The sequence below is a fragment of the Engraulis encrasicolus genome, chromosome 2 (genome assembly GCF_034702125.1).
Source record: "Engraulis encrasicolus isolate BLACKSEA-1 chromosome 2, IST_EnEncr_1.0, whole genome shotgun sequence".
Lineage (NCBI taxonomy): Eukaryota > Metazoa > Chordata > Actinopteri > Clupeiformes > Engraulidae > Engraulis > Engraulis encrasicolus.
In genome coordinates, this window is record NC_085858.1 from 58214591 (window position 1) to 58235428 (window position 20838).

The window sequence follows — 20838 nt, forward strand, 5'->3', positions numbered from 1 at the left end:
AAGAACGTCGAGGCTACTCTGTCCATGTCATTCTGTTGACGCACCAAAACCCAGCTGGTCCCTAATAACGCGCTATCCCCTTTCTGTCGCTAATATATAGACCCAGTTAGTAATTGCAGCACGACATAATTATGACTTATTATATTATTAGAATAATATTACTATTTATTTAGACCTGCAGTCGGCACAAACAATATTGAATAGTGCGAGGTGAACTTCGTGCACCGTCCGTGGAGGAGAAGGGAAGAGACCTTTCTGAATCAGGCATGCATTCCTCTCACTCCTCCACATCTCACGCTGTTGGCCGGAATATGCACACTTCTGTTGTCTTCATTTACTTTTTAACTTTGTATACAAGCTCTTCTACAAACACCCCGACCACTGTCACCCTAAAGGTGTTGAATATTGCGTCTATAACAGGCACATTACCTCTCTGTCGTTGCTATGCACGCCGCTAGCATAGCGACAGTATAAAGCAGTGTGATTTTCTTCACTTCTGTTATCAGCACGTAGCCTAGGCTACCTCGCGGCTCGCACAAATCACTTTTTTTCATTGGGCTGATTAGTGGTGCCACTGCACCTTCATCTTCGTCTGACACTGAAACCCTCAGGCTTTCAGCCTCTGCCATTTTCTTCGCTTCTGTTTAGCACGTCTACCTCGCGGCTCGCGCAAGTCACTTTTTTTTTTTTTTTTTCGCAAATCACGTAAACGACGGTATGTTGAACACGCCGACTTATTTACGCAATCGACGTAATCGATTACGTCGAATAGTCGGGACAGCCCTACATTAATTACAGAAATCCCAGACACCGTTGCAGGCCCCTAGCCTCACCGGAGAGCTAGCTCTACCTGCTATTACATTAGACTAGGTAGCTACTAGCTACCATAGCCTTTTGTTCTGCCTGAACTTTCTGTAGCCAATGTTAGCTTGGCTTGACCAAACACACGCACGCGTTTGATCCGCCATTTCATGTCCCCAAGACACACACACGCACCCCCACCTACACACACACACACACAGGCTAGAAGCCTCTCTTTCTCCCTCTCTCTTTTCCCCTCTTTTCTTCTTTTATTTTCTTTCCTTGTTTTATAGTATTTGCGCCTTATATTTGTATTCCATTTAACCGACATTGAATGTAATGCTTTATTTAGATTACTTGGTAGTTAATAAAAGTTATTCATTTGATTTTATTGCATTTTGTCTGTTATTGCATTGTGTACGTACGGAATCAACTTACTTAGAACTTTTCCCTTCAACTGAGTTTTGTGCCCCTTGTGTTGACCGTCACAGTGAACAGTTAGGTTTAAGTCTCATACCTTGAAGGCGACTGCTTCATTGTACTGCCAATCACAACGTGTACAAGTACTCCTATTAGTCTTGATCTTTTGCAATTCATTGTGAAATACTGAGATTAATATCCAAATCATATGAGACTGATTTATTTATGAGACTGATTTATTTATGAGACTGATTTATTAATGAGACTGATTTATTTACAATTTTGATTGATTAATTGTGACTTATTACATAAGTCGAGCTTATTACATAGGTCATAATTGATAAATCTCCCAAAACGCGATTGTTCCTACATATTTTGGTTACCCATGGTATGAGGAGTTATTCGTCGAGCCCATTAATGTAATCTCAATTGCATAGCTGCAATTACCCCTACACTATGCTATAACCTTACTGCTACCAGAGCCTATGTTATAACCTTACTGTCACCAGAGCCTATGTTATAACCTTACTGTCACCAGAGCCTATGTTATAACCTTACTGTCACTGTCTATGTCTATGTCACTGTCTATGTTTGCATGAGAAAGTAAGAAACATAATTTCAATTCTTTGTATGACCAGCGCATGTAAAGAAATTGACAATAAAGCCTACTTGACTTGACTGGACTTGAATGGCCACTAGATGTCAGACAAGAGCTGCTTGTGAGGGGAACCCTGTTCTGCATTGGAGATCTATGGTACAGGCCTATTCACCTGGAATACCATTCTGTATTTGAGCTCTATGGCGTATTCAAATATGAATATACCATTATTGCCCCAGACATTTATGACATCATACAAAGACAAGACAAAAAAACAAACAAAACATAGGCCTACAGAGTATTCAAAATGAAAAATACAAAGTCCTGGTTGAATAGAAATAATTACATTAAAATTAAAATCCTATGTACATTCAGTATATTGAAGTTATTATATTAAAGTAACTCTGTCTGCACTTCACTTATTCAACAGGTGGATGCTTCTAGGCACAAAGGATGTTAACCCTCTATTAGTTCTAAAAAAGGGTAACCTGTATCTACGTTTGTAAGTCCAGATGGGAGGAGGGAGTATTCAAAGAAAAGGGGGTGGGATGAATCATCTACTATTTTTAATGCCAAGCTGGTTGTGTACTCATCAGAGATTTGCCTGATACTTTTAACTTCTGTTCCAGTTATTTTAGTTATATTGACTTGGAATGTTACTGTTGCTGCTGCTGTTACTGTTACTATTACCTGGTCTGTTATTGCTGATGTGAGGTTCTCCTTTGAGGTTCTCCTGTGTGGCTTATATGTCTTTGCTCTGTTTCCCTTTCACACTCTTTTTTATGCATTACATTACATTACATTACACTTAGCTGACGCTTTCATTTGTTCAAAGCGACTTACAACTATTATTTTTCAGGGTATTGGTTACAGTCCCTGGAGCAATGTGGGGTTAGGTACCTTGCTCAAGGGCACTTCAGCCATGGATGGAGGTGTAGGGAGAGGTCGTGGGGGATTCGAACCGGCAACCCCTAGATTGAAAGACCAACTCTCTAACCACTAGGCCATGGCTGCCCAGATGCTCATTCTCATGTTCATGCTCATTCTTTCTTGTGTTGAATATGTAACGGTAGCCTCGCGAGCCATCCTACGTACTTCCGCCAAAGGATCATTGGCTTCACGACGGTGGTCTGGCCGTGCTTCTCTGTGGAGTGCCTGGAGCAGTAGGATTTTGATTGCAACGCCCCCCCCAGAAAACAGTCAATATGCGAATAAGCGTCCCACGTGGGGGCGAAAGGGGGAGGACGCTTGTGACAATGACGTACACATCTGCGCCAGAGCCATTGGTCTGCGCTATGTTGTTGTTGAGTAACTGCTGGCGATTGGGTGAGAGGTGTCCAATAATTTCAAACCATAACTGAGTGCAAACTTCCTGCTTCTTGCAATCGCTTCAGAGCAAACAAATGCCAGACCATAAATACGAAATGAAATGGTAGTATTATGGGATGGTCAGGACCAGGCTAGTGTGACGGAGGCTAACTAGCAGAGTTGGCATGGAACGTTGGCAGAGGTGTCAAAAGTTAAAGTAAAAGTTAAAAAAAAGAAACACAGTTTCCTCCCCACAGAAGTAACTTATCTGAGTAAACAGTAGACCTACTCTTCTTACGATCAGCTAACTGTGCACTGGTTGGATCATGTTTGAGGTGGGTCCTTGATAGGTTTTCAGTGTTTTTCAGTAACAGCACAGTCTATCTATCCTATTAGTTACAATAGAGTAAATGGTGTAACAGCTGTGTAATGCCATGTGCTAGTGATTTAATTACATCATAAAAGTACTTTTACTTTTGACACGTCTGAACGTTGGTAAACCATTGCTGGACCGTTGTAGTTGACGAGGTTGCAGGTTTGATCCCCGAGGGGGACGAACAGGTGCAAGATGACCTCCGTCACAAATGTAACGTAATTTCAATTCTTTGTATGACCAGCGCATGTAAAGAAATTGACAATAAAGCAGACTTGACTTGACTTGTCATAGTAGAGTAGAGTAACTTAATAAGCCTTATGAATAAAGGCCTGTGTTGTTTGAAGGCGTACATACTGCTGCTTTGTTGTACAGTATTAGTAATATATATAACTGTGGTCCTGCCACTGTGTACAGTATTAGTAGGCCTATAACTAGTCCTGCTGCTTTGTTGTTCAGTATTAGTAGGCCTATAACTAGTCCTGCTGCTTTGTTGTACAGTATTAGTAGGCTGGGAGCATGTCTATGTTCCCACAGCCCACTGGTCCCACATCGCTAAGACTTTTAGCATTATTTTTTAGGCCCATTGGTCCCACAGCCCATTGGTCCCACACGTATACCTACTGGCCCATGTTCGCACATTTCTAAGAATTTATTCAAATTTAGGCCCTATGTCCCATGGCAGGGAGAAAGGCATGTTCTCTTAGTTTTGTCGGAAATGTGGGAACATTGAGTTGTGGAAAATAGGCCCTATATCTAAAAAAATTCTTTAAAATCTGGGAACGTGGAGCAGCAAGAAAAATCTGTGGGACCAATGGGCTGTGTGACCAACGGGCTGTGGGACCAATGGGCTGTGGGAACATAGAGCTGACCCCAGTAGGCCTATAACTGGGGTCCTGCCGCTGTGTACAGTATTAGTAGGACTACTAAGTCTGCATTTTATCACTTAAAAAACGTCTCTAAATGTAGGGGCCTGATGTCTAAACATGATCTGGAGAAGCTAATACATGCCTTCATCTCTAGTAAGGTTGATTACTGTAACAGTATTTTTACTGGCCTCTCCAAAAAGACCATCAAACAGCTTCATCTTGTACAAAAGGCAGCAGCAAGGGTTCTTACAAAAACAAGGAAGTTCGACCACATTACTCCAATTTTAAGATCGCTGCATTGGCTCCCAGTAAGCTACAGAATTGATTTTAAGGCAATGCTACTTGTGTTTAAATCATTAAATGGAATGGGACCCACATATCTACTGGATATGTTTCAGCTGTATGCACCAACCAGGTCACTAAGGTCAACGGAGAAGAATTTGCTGGTGATTCCAAAAGTCAAAACAAAGTGTGGAGAGGCAGCCTTTAGCTTCTATGCTTCATAGCTTTGGAACCAGCTTCCAGATGACGTAAAAAATGCACCCACTATTGATAGCTTTAAATCTAGACTCAAGACAAAGCTGTTCTCAGATGCTTTCCCCTAGCTCAAATTCTTATTTTTTATTTTTATGTTTATATTTTTTATTTTATTATTATTATCATGTTACCTTATGTTTTATCTTAAAGGATAGTTCCGGCGTAAAATGAAAGTTTCACCATCGCTTTCCCATGCCACATAATGTAACTAATGATGAGCCATTCCGGGCAATGCCGCGCCGTTATGGAGTTAGCACATTTTAAGCTTTTTGGTGAAAAACGCAGCCAATGCATCACGGCGGGGCCAATTATAAGCCTATTATTTTCTGATGTTTCCCCGCTATAAACAACTTCAAAAACGCTACACACTTCATCACAAAGGTCTCGTCAATCAAACCGAGGCACAGAGAGGGTCATCGGACCACACAGTCTTTCACTGGCCAGTGTTTTCAGAGGTGTCTCACTGTTGCAACTCTCTGACCCGGATGCAGGCTACTCAATCAGGTGGCTAGGAAGGCTAAACATGGTCCGCGGTTCTTACACCAGCTGCGACCGTAAAATGAAAAGCTGGAACCCCGACCGTTTTCACCGACTGCCACTGTCTAAACCAGCCATATTACGGGAATGGCTAAGGGACTGTTCGTAATTTACCGGGGGGGGAGGGCTGGTGCGTAGGGGGGGGAGGGCCATGATGAAAAAAAATGAGGTGGAGGGGAGGGCCATGGCAAAAAAAATCGGAGTTAGGGGGAGGGCCATGGGAAAAAAACGAATTTATTTTATTTTATTTTCATTTATTTTTTAAATAATAATAAAAAAATGCTCTGAGACACATCGCTTTGCGATGCAAGGTCCCGGGTGCATACTTTAGCACTGAAGCGTGTATCTGTCAAAAAACTATCAGGTGCAGCTACTGTAGATTGCCCGCGCTGACTCTCTTCCACTGTAGGATTGCTAGTGCTACGGAGGAACATTGAGCATCATAGAAATTGCCCGTGAGCAAATATCAAACTAGCTGAGGTGAACTATAGGCCTATGGGCTAAACAGTTTGGGAAGTTTTGACAACGAATTGGATGGGCATTTCCAGAGGAATTTTGGAGAGGTGTTGTAGTCAACTGGTGGTCACAGCCTCTGGTAAGTCGTGATTTTATTTATTGGCACCGCCGTGTGCTTTACATCTGTGTTCAATGGTCGCATAGCACCGCCGAGAGAGACGTTTGTTTTGTTTAGCTTGTGGTGTCTAATAAAACTAAAGTGGTATTAACAGCGATATGTTGGCTTGGGCATGCATCAACATACACGGTCTTAAACGCATTGGAGGAGCTAACTTGTTGTGAAGAGAAGTCTCATCACTTTGGTGATCAAAAACGGACCAACTAAGCAGGGAATTGGGTGAATTTAAAGTGCGACGGAAGAAGGGAATGTCACCAAAATTGTGCATCGTGTCAGGTAGAAGTGACTTTTGTTTCTTGCGGTGGAGATTGGATTCGTAGTAGCACATTGGTAGGCTAGGTCTTGTCTATTGCTGGTGAAGTCTATCTTAGCCTCGGAGTTGGCTATGGGGTGAATATCACAGCCGATGGTGTGCGTGGCTTGTCTATCATAACTGTTGCCAAAATTGAATTGTCGCGGTGTGAAATGGCTGTGCTATTGTTAGATGTTTTGGACTTTTGTAGTGGTGGCGATTTGTTCCTTTTGCCTCTTGCTGCTGATTTGACCACCGTTTAGCGGCACATTTTAGTGCGTCTTAAATATGGATACGTCAAATGCAAACTAAAGGTGGCTTTCACACTCTCCCTGTATCAATAGCCAGCAATGGCACCAGCTGCTTTGGCGCTTAACCCACTTCTCTCGCCGATCACAGCACAAACTCTTTGGCCATCAGAGTGTAGCCTAGCCTAATCACATTCGGGAAGCAGTAGGCCTATGCCTGTCTGTGTGTGCGTGCTTTTGTGCGCGGGCGGGGAGACAAGGCGTCCTGATCGTATGCATCTTGAGATACACAGTCGCAATTGCAAGAAAATCTAAATTGTTTGAAAGCCCGGTCACCTCTCACAAGTGCATCGCATAGCCTAGTCATGCATTTCTACTAATTTCACACATTGTAGACTGCCCATGGAGAAGAGAGAAACTGTCACGGCAGCGCGATTTGCTCTTGAACACTCCCTCACCTCCACATTAGGTGCGCGTTTCCCTTCCATAAGAAGAACTTAATAATTTTGAAGTGAAATGTTAAACAAAAAAAGGTAAAATCTAGTCATCCTTGGTTAGGCTACATAAAACATGAAGAAGTTAGTCAGATGGGATTCGCCATTCTTAATCCTAAAATTGATTAGAATGCAGGGAATTGCATCTAAAAAAACAATTTTTTTTTGGGAGAGGACTCCCAGACCCTTTGCTGACTACAGCACCCCTGGTCAAAATGAGTTCCTGCGTCCCAGCAATTTGTCTTGGTGACAGAGGAGTTAAAAGGCATCCCATGCAGCCGCAGAGGTAGATTCTAGCGGCTTCTCATAGGTATCCACTGATATCGATCGCACATAATAGTGCAGACAACCGCCCTTGATGTAGGCTACTCTGACTGCTGTCATGATGGTTGTTCATCTACCAATTACATTTTTGTACATGTAGGGGGAGGGCCATGGGAAAACAAAATTGAAGTGGGGGGAGGGCCATGGGGAAAAAAATTGAGGTGGAGGGGGGGGCCATGATTTTTTTTTTTGACCGGACTTCCAGCGCACCAGCCCTCCCCCCCCGGTAAATAACGTACAGTCCCTAATAGCATTAGAAGTGGACGAAACTGACGTAAAAACCCGGAGGGATCGCTACTACCGTGTGTGCAGGCAGCAGATTTGAAGAGTTGCATGGAGTACAGGTAGGCAGACTACTCTTACAAAGTAATTGCAACACGGTATAATATAACATGGATTCAACTTTGTAATAACATACCAGTGGTGGTGTACTTACATCTGTAAGAGCACTTCTAGTAGGCTACGACTTTATAAAATTCATCCAGCCCTCCTCCGTTGCGTAATGGTCCATCTGACCTCGCGCGCCCTCGTCATTAGAGTCTACTTCACTGAAACTACTCTAGCATGCTTGACATCAACCACATCGAATGCCTCAGGTCGCACAATTTCACAATTTCACTTGCCATCCCGCGCTAGTTTGTTTTGACAGTGTATTTATCTCCTGTAGTGGGCTACATTTACTGCACATGTAGGCTATGCCTTCCCAAAACAGAGTGTTTGCTGGCAAAGACGCGCGGTGTTGCAACCAGTGTCACAGACAGTCAAGATTCATGAGCCAGACACATTTACACATGTTTCTCTCTCTTCAAACATACCTCCATAGTCATGCGTCTTTTTGGCACAGCATTCCTCTTTAGACGGTTTCGTTGTGGTGTTCCATCTCCCTTAAGGGTAGTTTATGCCTCGAGATCAGCGTCACTGCATCATGATGCAGTGAGCCGCGCAGTTAACGTAGTGAAGCCCCCCCCATCACGCAGGTACTCTGGGGCACCTCCCCAGAATTGTGTCTCGACGCAGGGAGCGACGGCGTGAAAGGGCGAAAATAGGTCTCTGATTGGTCCTCTCGACCAGCCTGCTCTGTCCTCGGCCCGATTCGAAACGGGGAAGGCAGCTGTCCTTACAGTGAGCTAACTGGACATCGAGTCATGAAGTGTGGATCGAAACGAAAAATTGCTTTATTTCCTCTCTCGGCAGTTGACTGCATTTGTGGGCGTAACGAGGATATTTCAAGGATACATCAGATGCTGACTTCGCTTCCTTGGTACCCAACATGCTGTGCGCCACCTCCCTCTCAACCGGAAACCTGAAAAACAAACATGGCTACTACCCAAGCTACTACCTTATCATACTCTTTATTCTGACAGTTATGTATGTAGATATTGAAAATCGAATGCATAAATCAACATTGTAGTATCTAAATATGCTGTCGCTAGATCTATTTATAGCCTATTTTACGATTCCGCCGTCTGACGATCATTCACCGTTCAAATAGCATGCGTAAGCTAAGCGCTAACGTGATGAACGTAACTCCCCCCATAGAATCGCAAGAATCGCCGTAACATCAAATGCGCAAGACGGCGCACTCGTTAGTGCCGTTCGTAACGGCTGCCTCATCAGCTGACTTCGCCTCTCTGATCAGTGACCTGTTTATGTAGGAGGAGAGTCATCGAGTCACTGCCTCCCGTTTCGAATTCAGCCCTCGAGTCGAGAACAAGCGCTACTTCCTTGTTCTAACCTTCGTCGGTCTATGGACTGTGAGCTCTTCATTAAATAAGTTGCCCGTGCTTTGTTGTTTGATTTATTTACACGAACCGAAGACAACACATGCGCTTGCAAGTTACGACGCTGAAGTTATTTGGACAGTTGAACAGTGGTTCCGAGGTCGAGGAAACATTCCGCTTCGTCCTCGACAAATGAGCCACTTCTTTGTTCCAAACTACTACTGTGGCTGCCAGTGCGATCAAACATGCACGTGATATAAAGATTTAATGTTTCATTTTCATTCTCGTCGAGTCTGTGATGCTAAAAAACAACCGACACGTCTAGTTTACTCTTTGTATTGAAGGCAGTTTCAGCGTGGAATGACATCGCGCAGACCGTGCTTCAAAACAGGGCATAAACAAGAATTAACTGCATCATGGCTACGTCAAGCTCACTCTGTGGCACAAGTAGGAAGCATAACTGAGCCTTTACTCTTCTTGTAGCCATCATCCTCGAAATGCTCCCTCCACACACGGTAGCGATCCCTCAGGGTTTTTATGTCAGTTTCGGCCACTTCTAATGCTATTAGCCATTCCCGTAATATGGCTGGTTTAGACAGTGGCAGTCGGTGAAAACGGTCGGGGTTCCAGCTTTTCATTTTACGGTCGCAGCTGGTGTAAGAACCGCGGACCATGTTTAGCCTTCCTAGCCACCTGATTGAGTAGCCTGCATCCGGGTCAGAGAGTTGCAACAGTGAGACACCTCTGAAAACACTGGCCAGTGAAAGACTGTGTGGTCCGATGACCCTCTCTGTGCCTCGGTTTGATTGACGAGACCTTTGTGATGAAGTGTGTAGCGTTTTTGAAGTTGTTTATAGCGGGGAAACATCAAAAAATAATAGGCTTATAATTGGCCCCGCCGTGATGCATTGGCTGCGTTTTTCACCAAAAAGCTTAAAATGTGCTAACTCCATAACGGCGCGGCATTGCCCGGAATGGCTCATCATTAGATACATTATGTGGCATGGGAAAGCGATGGTGAAACTTTCATTTTACGCCGGAACTATCCTTTAATGTTTTAAATGTTCTTTGGCTCTAATTTATTTCATTCTTTCTTCCATGTTTCCTTTCTTTTTGCATTTGTTAACTTTGTGAAGCACATTGAGTTGAGTTGCATCTGTCTATGAAATGCGCTGTACAAATAAACTTGCCTTGCCTTGCCTTCCCTTGCCTAGGCCTATAACTGTGGTGCTGCCACTGCTTTTGTGCATTAGCATGTCAAGACACTGCGTTACAGCCTACAGCAGTGATTCCCAACCTATGGGCCGGGGCCCAATGGTGGGCCCTGAAGGTATTCCAAGTGGGCCTTGAAATCATTTTCCAAAAATAACAATCATATTTTGCTGTGTGTTGTTGTTGATTTAATTGAGTCTTATTCTTAATTGGGTCAGAGGTGGGCCCCGAACATTTTTGACAATTTCGAGTGGGCCCCAAGTTGTAAAAAAGGTTGGGAACCCCTGACCTACAGTTTCTGTTACCACAGGGTTTCCCAAACGGTGGTGCGTGCACCTCTGGGGGTGCGCGGCCTGTCACCAGGGGGTCCGCGAGCTGAATAGAGCAATGGTGGATATGTGTGTTTTTTTATCCAGCATTAATGAACGTCAGGTAGTTTTAATTGTTTGATGAATTGAAAGTGTAATTTATAACTCATAGACTTGTCATGCAATAAGTTCCATTGTAATGATGGCAGAAAAAAAACGTCTGATTGGAAATCAGGATTATCCAAAATGTGCGGTGGTGCAACATTCGCTTAGGGGGTGCGCGAACCACATTGAAATGTAAAAGGGGGTGCGCGGGGGGGAAAGTTTGGGAACCCCTGTGTTACCAGAATGGCAAGCAAGTGGTAATGCATAATTAAGGCCCTTTGTTGTGTCTAGTAGTGTACTACAGGGGTTCACTTGTCAATGTTTATTACAGCGTTCCACTGGTGGAATGGCATGCATTATAGAATAGAATAGAATAGAATAGAGCAGAGAAGAGCAGAGTAGAATAGAATAGAATAGAATAGAATTGAATAGAATAGAATAGAATAGAATAGAATAGAATAGAATAGAATAGAATAGAATAGAGTAGAGCAGAGTAGAATAGAATAGAATAGAATAGAATAGAATAGAATAGAATAGAATAGAGTAGAGCAGAGTAGAATAGAATAGAATAGAATAGAATAGAATAGAATAGAATAGAATAGAATAGAATAGAATAGAATAGAATTGAATTGAATAGAATAGAATAAAATAGAGAATCTTATATTTGTCATTGTAACAGTAAAACAAAATTGAGCATTCCTTGTTGATTGAAGCAATACATGATTAAAAATGGTGGGGGGTACCAGTAGCCTAGTGGACACAAAATATATTCTAAACATACTGAAAACTGAAGCAATGTCACACCATGTCGTATTTAGGAGGAAAACAATACTGCATGAAACTGCATTTGATCAGTCTGTAGCCAATGACAAAGGTCCAGGTTTGTTTGGGTAGGCAAGTAATAAGTTCACGCCTTCTCTTATTCCTTTAAAATCCGGTTATTTTATTCGTGTGCTATTGTATGTAATGTGACATATAATAAACTCTCATTTGTGTGAATTTCTCCAAACGTGTCTGTAGTGTAGTGAGCGCGAAAACACCTCGATCAGGCGCAGAGCAGCGCATTGGGGGGCGCACGTGCGCTTGCTGTTATTACGCAATCCATTCAAAACAGCCCGGCCACGTGCAGCTGCCACAACGCCACGCTATTCGTCGACGACTGGCCAATCACAGAGCCCATCCCAGAGCCCATGTTTTGGTGGGCGTGGCCAGCGTGGCTTTGGAACATAATGTGACTTGTGGAGTTCCGTAGAATGCAGAGAGTTGTAAACATTCTGTAGAATCACAGAAACTTGAGGAAAAAAAACACACACATCCGCCCATAGCACAGAATAGACTAGAATAAAATAGAATAGAATAAAGTCCTTTATTTTCATCACACATTACAATGACATTTAAACACTGTTCTGTGTATTCCTGTTCAGTGTATGTGTAGGCCTATCTGCAAGTGTTGTAGTGATTATGTCTTTGATTGTGAGACGCTTCGGATAAAAAACATCTGCCTAATGTAATGTAATGTAATGTAATGTAATGCATCTGCCTAATGTAACACATCCTCTCTTTCAGCTTCACACAAGAGAGTTAGCCTATAAAAAATCGGCCGCCAGTAACGAACTAATAGAAAACAACACAGCTATTGCTTGGGTAGGCCTACTTAGTTACAGACTCAATAATACCGGTAGGCCTACACATAGATGACAGATTTTAGTCCAAGTGTCCTAGTAGGCTAAAGACGGACTTAAAAAACAGTGCTTCACATCCGCGCACGCGTTAACGCTTCACTTCAGCTCTGTAACAGACAGACAGTGTTTGTCTGTTATAGCAGAAAGATCTGTTAGAGAGATGTAGGCCTGTTTGTAGGGGGGCAATACATGCACACACACATTTATAATTCATTTTTTGAGGAGCAAAAAACACAAACTCTGTAGAATGAGAATTGTTGTATTGTTGTTGTTGTTGTTGTTGTTGTAGTATTGTTCTTAGCCTATTATTGTTATTACTGTAGTGTAGGCTAATGTGTTAGGCTATTGTTAGTGCTGCTGTTTTTTTGTTTTACAGCAAAATGTTTATATTTGTATGTATTAACTGCCCAGGCCAGGAATGTGACACAAGTATCGCCATTGAGCTTGTTGTAAGTATGTTATTGTAAACTGAAACATCAGCTGTCAAAAAACGCGACCAACCTCCTTCCCCTTTTGACAGAACTACTAGCGGAAGTGATGTCACAATGGTGTGTTGCGCACTGTTGTGTTCCATTGTAGCCTAGTAGAGCGGATGGAATTCTGTCTGTATCGGGCATAGGCGTCAGCCGTGGGAAACTCTTGTCAAAATCCTTCGGCATCCTCAAAAACCAAAAAAGTGATGCCCTCCAAAACACGGCGTTCACAATCTTGAGGTCGCTGCCTGTCTCCTGACGCCACTATTTCGGAATTTCGACGATCCGTTCCGTAGAAAAGCAATGGTGAAAGTTGGTCTGTTTAGGCAGCAGGAACCGAATTGTCTTTTGGGGGGCGGGGGCCGTGCGGTGATGACCCAGGCTCCGATACCTTACTAGGCTATTTTAGCAAGCCAGTTAAAGGTTCAAATTCAAAGAGGACAGACCAACTGTATTATTGTTAGTTCTTTTATTGTATCATACATTTTGCATTTTTGCTATTTCAAACCGCTAACCACAGAAGAGGATGGAGCTGCGCGTTGGTAACAGATATAGGCTGGGGAGGAAGATAGGCAGTGGATCCTTCGGGGACATTTACCTGGGTAAGTAAACGTCATGTTTAAATACCAGAACAACATCTAACAGCCAACCACACCGGGTGTAATACGCGTGTTTATGGTGTCTGCATGTGTAGGCCAATTGTCAAGTTATTGACGTGTGAACCACAGAGCTCTAGCCTTAAATAGCCTAATGCCGAACCTGATGGAACTGCCTGATGTGTGAAAACAAATATCTCTGCTGTGGGACATAAAGTATCTAATCTTGTCTTCTCGACACTACCTGGGTCGTAACAAGTGGCTAACGGTGGTTACATTGAGAACTGTCCAGCAGAGATGTAGGCTAGTGCAGCTTTGTAACGTAGAGGGGGGGAGGAGGGTGTGTGTGCTGCTATCGTGCTACAGTAGTTCACCTGTCAATCAGCCTAGTGCGACCTGTCAAACTCGCTAGCTGAAAAATGACACACACACACACACACACACACACACACACACACACACACACACACACACACACACACACACACACACATCATCTCAATCGAAAATCGCTCACAACGAGCAGTTCTGTGGGACTGTCGAGACCTCCCCACCGTGTCCAGGGAAGTGGATGGCAAGTGTCTACAAACTGCCGCCTCCTGTAGCCTACTCCAGTGTAGATGGTGTCGCCCGTGAGTGTCAGCGGTGTGTAGTAGTAGCAGCCGCCCAGGAGTGACGATGCTGGGGGTGATGATGGACTGACTTCTGCATGGGTGGCTGCCTGGAGGACTCGGTGTAGCTTTGGCTTGGCGGGGCAGGGACATTATTAATATATAATATACATATAAATATGGCAAATTGTCCAGATAGTAATGATATTGTTGCATTATATATCTCCATGGGTGGCTGGAGGTGTTGGTTTGCAACGTGGTGGGGACAGTTTTATTGGACTGTGCTGCCCTAACAGCTTATGGACCTAGGGCCGGCGACTAGACTCCAGACTAGACTCTACAGGCCATGTTGTGTTTTGTGCGTCTTTAATGTGCGTTTGTTTACATGTGGATTGTGGAGAAGTGTCATCATGCGAGACAGATTTCTGTGCAAACTAAACAGACAAAAAAGTATATCTTATTATTATATTGCACTTAGCTGACGCTTTCATTTTATTCAAAGCGACTTACAACTACTATTTTTCAGGGTATTGGTTACAGTCCCTGGAGCAATGTGAGGTTAGATGCCTTGCTCAAGGGCACTTCAGCCATGGATGGAGGGAGAGGTCAGGGGGAATTCGAACCGGCAACCCCTAGATTGAAAGACCAACTCTCTAACCACTAGGCCACGGCTGCCCCATATCTTATCTTATAATGGCAAATTGTCCAGATATGTGATATTGCTACATTATATGTTGTGGAAAAGTGGTCTGGGAACCAGCTAGATTTACCTCAGAAGTGGTATGGCCATATTCTAGGGTGACCAGATTTTTGTAGTCTTAAACCGGGACACTTTGTGGGTGACGGGCGGGAATATTTGACGGGCGGGTCTGGGGGTCCTCCCCCAGGAACATTTTTACTTTTTAGATGCCATTTCCTGCATTCTAATCAATTTTAGAGGGAGGAATGACAAATCGCAACTGACTCCTTCAGACTTTCTATACAAGCGCTGGCTGCCATTAATTGTGGCCGGTAAACATGTAATCTTTTCCATATATTTACCCTGATAGACATGTAGCGGAATGTAGTGGGCGGCCAAAAGCGGGACATATTTGTGTCCCGAGAGGGTTTGGTCGGGACCTGGGACACACAACTCCAAACCGGGACTGTCCCGGTCAAACCGGGACTGTCTGGTCACCCTACCATATTTCCACCATCCACACCTAAAATGACACTCATGGATGGATGGATGGGAGCTCCGAGTTAGTTATCTGGAGTTCAGATGTCCTCAGGGGAGCCGCGGAAATGTGGCTGATAAATAAATTAGTTGCAGCCCTAGTTGAAATAGTAGATGTCTACATCAAGTCAAGTCAAGTCAGCTTTTATTGTCACTTTCATCATATGCACAAGACATACAAGGAAAATGAAATTACGTTTTCTCTCTATACCATGAAAGGTGAAAAAGTGGATCGCACTCGGGTTCTTCTTTTCTTTTTTTTTATTTAGTATTTACATAGCAGCAGAAGTGTAGACAAACGTTTCGGCTCTTGCCTAGACACTGACGAAGGCAACAGCTGAAACGTTTGTCTACACTTCTGCTGCTATGTAAATACTAAATAAAAAGAAGAAAAGAAGAACCCGAGTGCGATCCACTTTTTCACCTTTCAAGTTATTCAACTGGAAACGCACCACACGAAAGAGCGCGGTGTATCTGACCTTCTCTCTATACCATGCCAGCACATGGACATATACAAACTGACATTGTTTTAATGTGTACATAATCAGGGGAAGGAGAGGATTGTGCACATCCCAGGAAAAGGTGCAGGACGAAGGGCAACTGAGGGGTGTGTGTGTGTGTGTGTGTGTGTGTGTGTGTGTGAAAAGGTGCATGACGAAGGCCAAGTGGAGTTTTCATAGCCCTCTGCCTTCACTGTCTAGGCTCCCTCTTGGGAGGGGGAGATGGTCTAGGCTTCTCTCCTGTGTGTGTGTGTGTGTGTGTGTGTGTGAGTGTGTGTGTGAGTGTGTGTGTGAGTGTGTGTGTGTGTGTGTGTGTGAGTGTGAGGGGTGTGTGTGTGTGTGTGTTGGTGGTGGTGTGTGTGTTTCTTCCATATTGAGGCAGATCTCAGCAGCAGCACCATCGCCACACCACCTGACTAAAGTGCGCACGTGTGTGTGTCGTGTGTGTGTGTGCATGTGCGTGTGTGTGTGTGTGTGTGTGTGTGTGTGTCACTGTGGAATTCTCAGTTGGCCAGCTTGGGATGTGTGTGTTTTGTATCATCCTGCGATGGCCTGGCTCAGAGAGTCTGTGTGTGTGTGTGTCTGTGTCTGTGTCTGTCTGTGTGTGTGTGTGTGTGTCTGTGTCTGTCTGTGTGTGTGTGTGTGTGTGTGTACCAGGGGTGTACAGGTGTTTGTATTATAGTGTGCCATTTTGTTATATGTGTGTGTGTGTGTGTGTGTGTGTGTGTGTGTGTGTGTGTGTGTGTGTGTGTGTGTGTGTTCCTGTGACATCATGGTGAAGTCAGCTGCTTTAGTGTGACGCTCACTTCCCACTTCATCACCACGTGTCTTCCTGTAACACTTACTGTGTGTGTGTGTGTGTGTGTCTGGGACGCTGTGAGTGACGTTTGCTGTTATTACAAACGTAATTGTGTGTGTGTGTGTGTGTGTGTGTGTGTGTGTGTGTGTGTGTGTGTGTGTGTGTGTGTGTGTGTGTGTGTGAGATCTAGAAACTTCTGAGTTTTGAGTCAATTCTCAAGGGAGACATGAGCACATAGCATCTAAACACACACACACACACACACACACACACACACACACACACACACACACACACACACACACACACACTGTGTGACTGGTGCTCTGTGAGGAACGCGCACTCGCACGGCGGGACACACAACCTCCATTCCACACACACACACACACACACACACACACACACAGACACACACACACACACCCTCCATTCCACACACACACACACAACCACAATCTCTGTGGGGGAAGAGGTGTGTGTGTGTCCAGATGTGTGTTAATCGTGTGTGTGTGTGTGTGTGTTTGTGTGTGTGTTTCAGTGTGTGTTTCAGATTTGTGTTCATCGTGTGTGTGTCCAGATGTGTATTAATCATGTGTGTGTGTGTGTGTGTGTTCTGCAGGCACCGACATCTCTGTGGGCGAGGAGGTGGCCATCAAGCTGGAGTGTGTGAAGACCAAACATCCTCAACTGCACATAGAGAGCAAGATATACAAGATGATGCAGGGAGGAGGTGAGCCAGCAGAGAGTGTGTGTGTGTGTGTGTGTGTGTGTGTTTTAGTGTGTGTGTTTTAGTGTGTGTGTGTGTGTGTGTGTGTGTGTGTGTGTGTGTGTGTGTGTGTGTGTGTGTGTGTATGTGTGTGTGTGTGTTACTCATCCTCTGGCGTAAAGAGAGTGCAACGCGGAACCTGCTTACTTCCCAGAGGAAGATACACATATCAGGGATGTGAGCATATTTATCTGGTAAAATGCATGAGAATTGTATAGTAATTTAAATGGTAGGATGTGATAATATACATACCTAAACCAGGATTGGGTGTTGTCTAGCACTTAAATGGGTGGAGTGGTTGAATGAGGGTGAGGTCATGTGACCAGGTAATCACCCTTATCACCTTTGGGTGACATGCGTAATGTCAGAGTGACCCTGATGAAGCAGTAGCGAAACGCGTCATTTACCAAATAAACTACCAGCAAAGAATACCAGTGTGCGGTGATTCATCCTTCATCCACTTGGATTACTCTTACTGCACATCACCAGCACCTGGACAAGTGGTTGTGCACAGGGACGTTACTTTGAATTCTTGTATTTATCTTATTATGTGTTCCAGTGGGTATCCCCACTATAAAGTGGTGTGGTGTGGAGGGCGACTATAACGTAATATAACGATTAAATTAGTAATATGATTGTTTGATTTCTGGGACTATAACGTAATATATTCATTAAATAAGTAACATTATTGTATTTATCTTGTTATGTATTCTAGTTGGTATCCCCACTATAAAGTGCTGAGGGGTGATTATAAAGTAATATATTGATTAAATAAGTAATATTATTGATTAAATAAGTAACATTACTGTATTTATCTTATGTATTCCAGTTGGTATCCCCACTATAAAGTGGTGCGGTGCGGAGGGGGACTATAACGTGATGGTGATGGAGCTGCTGGGCCCCAGTCTAGAGGATCTGTTCAACTTCTGCTCTCGCAAGTTCAGCCTGAAGACAGTTCTGCTCCTAGCAGACCAGATGGTGAGGAGACACACACACACACACATACACACACACACACACACACACACACACACACACACACACACACACACACACACACACTGTTCAACTTCTGCTCTCGCAAGTTCAGCCTGAAGACAGTGCTGCTCCTAGCAGACCAGATGGTGAGGAGACACACACACACACACACACACACCTATACACACACACACACACACACACACACACACACACACACACACCTACACACACACACACACACACCTGAAGACAGTTCTGCTGCTAGCCGACCAGATGGTAAGGAGACACGCGCGCACACACACACACACACACACACACACACACACACACACACACACACACATACACACACACACACACACACACACACACACACACCTGAAGACTAGCTGACCAGATGGTAAGGACACACACACACACACACACACGCGCACACACCTATACACACACACACACACACACACACACACACACACACACACACACACACACACACACACACACACACAAAGACACTAGATTGCAGAACTTCACAGGATCCTGGTAGACATGAAAACACAGACACCAGCATGCAGAAGAAAGGATCACAGAAGAAAGGATCACTACTAATCCCCTTCGCTACACTGTGTTTTAGAGTTGCCCAACCGGGATTTGAACACAGATCTTTTGGGGTAGTAAACTGGGGCTCTGACCGCTACACCAAACAGCAAGGCAGGTTATCATGACATTCAGAACACACCCACAACCCTAGTGATGGGTCACTCCATCACACTGCCTTCCCCTTCTGGAAGCGCACCCCTGCGCTTAACACACTCATGGTGTCCCTCACGCAACTGCCCATCATGCTTCTCCCATCCAGTGCGCCGCTTCATCAATGCTTCACCCATCACTGGGGTCCCTCACACCGGGGTCATCAATCCTGGGGGTCCCTCACATGGAATTACGGCTCACACCCAATGGGTACGCTTCCGATGGCCTCACGGTATCCCACTTCTGACACCATTTGTAGCGAAGGGGAGTAGAGTTGCCCAACGCCCTTCTGGGGTAATAAACTGGGTCTCTGACCGCTACACCAAAGAGCCAGGCTCGTTGGCGTGACAGTCAGAACACACCCACAACCCTAGTGATTGTCACTCCATCACACACAGAATATCATCCGTTCTTTTAGAGTAATGATGGTTCCATGTCTTCAGTAGGAGGAGTCACAGCATCGTTCTACTACAATAAGCATGTCTTTGGACTACATTAATGATGCCTCTGTTTACAATGTTCTTGATTAACTAAACGGTTTGTGTGTGTGTTTGTGTGTGTGTGTTTGTGTGTTTGTGTGTGTGTGTGTGTGTGTGTGTATGTGTGTGTGTGTCTTTGTGTGTGTGTGTGTGTGTGTGTGTGTGTGTGTGTGTGTGTGTGTGTGTGTGTGTGTGTGTGTGTGTGTGTGTGTGTGTGTGTGTGTGTGTGTGTGTGTAGATCAGTCGTATCGAGTATATCCACTCCAAGAACTTCATCCATCGCGACGTGAAGCCGGATAACTTCCTGATGGGCCTGGGTAAGAAGGGACACCTCGTGTGTGTGTGTGTGTGTGTGTGTGTGTGTGTGTGTGTGTGTGTGTGTGTGTGTGTGTGTGTGTGTGTGTGTGTGTGTGTGTGTGTGAATGTTCCTGATGGGGCTGGGTAAGGAGGGATACCTTGTGTGTGTGTGTGTGTGTGTGTGTGTGTGTGTGTGTGTGTGTGTGTGTGTGTGTGTGTGTGTGGGTAAGAAGGGATACCTCGTCTACCTTGTAGTCCAGTGTTAAAGGGACACCTCGTCCACTTTGTAGTCCAGTGTTAAAGGGACACCTCGTCCACTTTGTAGTCCAGTGTTAAAGGGACACCTCGTCTACCTTGTAGTCCAGTGTTAAAGGGACACCTCGTCTACCTTGTAGTCCAGTGTTAAAGGGACACCTCGTCTACCTTGTAGTCCAGTGTTAAAGGGACACCTCGTCTACCTTGTAGTCCAGTGGTTCTCAAACTTTTTTAGACCGAGGACCACTTTGTCCCCCCAAAAAATGTTCAGGGACCACCTGTCAACTGAACTGACAGTTGTCGAGTGTTAATTTGACACTGCTTATTTCACTGACTTTCTATTCACATTACAAGGCTGTTTTGTTGTGATGAAAATGTGACTGCAGCTATAGCCCGATTCGCACGGGATAAATATTACCTATCGACCCCTGGTAACTTGCAATTACCCCTGGACCTCCGTGATTTTTCGGGGCGCATTCGGACGGGATAAATAAACGTCTGTCATTTACTCAATTCACAGACATTACAAGGCAGTGCACACGGCGCGCCTATGTAAAATTACCCCAGGACGTCTGAGTTTCGCCAAAATATAGTAGGTAATTCGCAGCGGACTTATTACCTCACAAATCGCAGACATGGCACATTGGCACAG

The 20838-nt window shown here is 44.4% G+C and overlaps 1 protein-coding gene across 2 annotated transcripts in view; it reads left to right on the forward strand.

Annotated features, from left to right (window-relative positions):
* Nucleotides 1–13033: 13033 nt before the first annotated feature.
* LOC134442858 (casein kinase I-like) overlaps nt 13034–20838 on the forward strand; it is a 20151-nt gene continuing 12346 nt past the window's right edge. Inside the window, exons 1-4 of one of the 2 annotated variants that reach the window (XM_063192824.1) lie at nt 13034–13538; nt 17278–17388; nt 18254–18402; nt 19873–19951. In XM_063192824.1, the coding sequence (XP_063048894.1) occupies nt 13463–13538; nt 17278–17388; nt 18254–18402; nt 19873–19951 (415 nt within the window). In that variant the 5' untranslated portion in view covers nt 13034–13462. The remainder of the gene's footprint in view (nt 13539–17277; nt 17389–18253; nt 18403–19872; nt 19952–20838) is intronic. The other variant, XM_063192816.1, reaches the window with a different exon arrangement.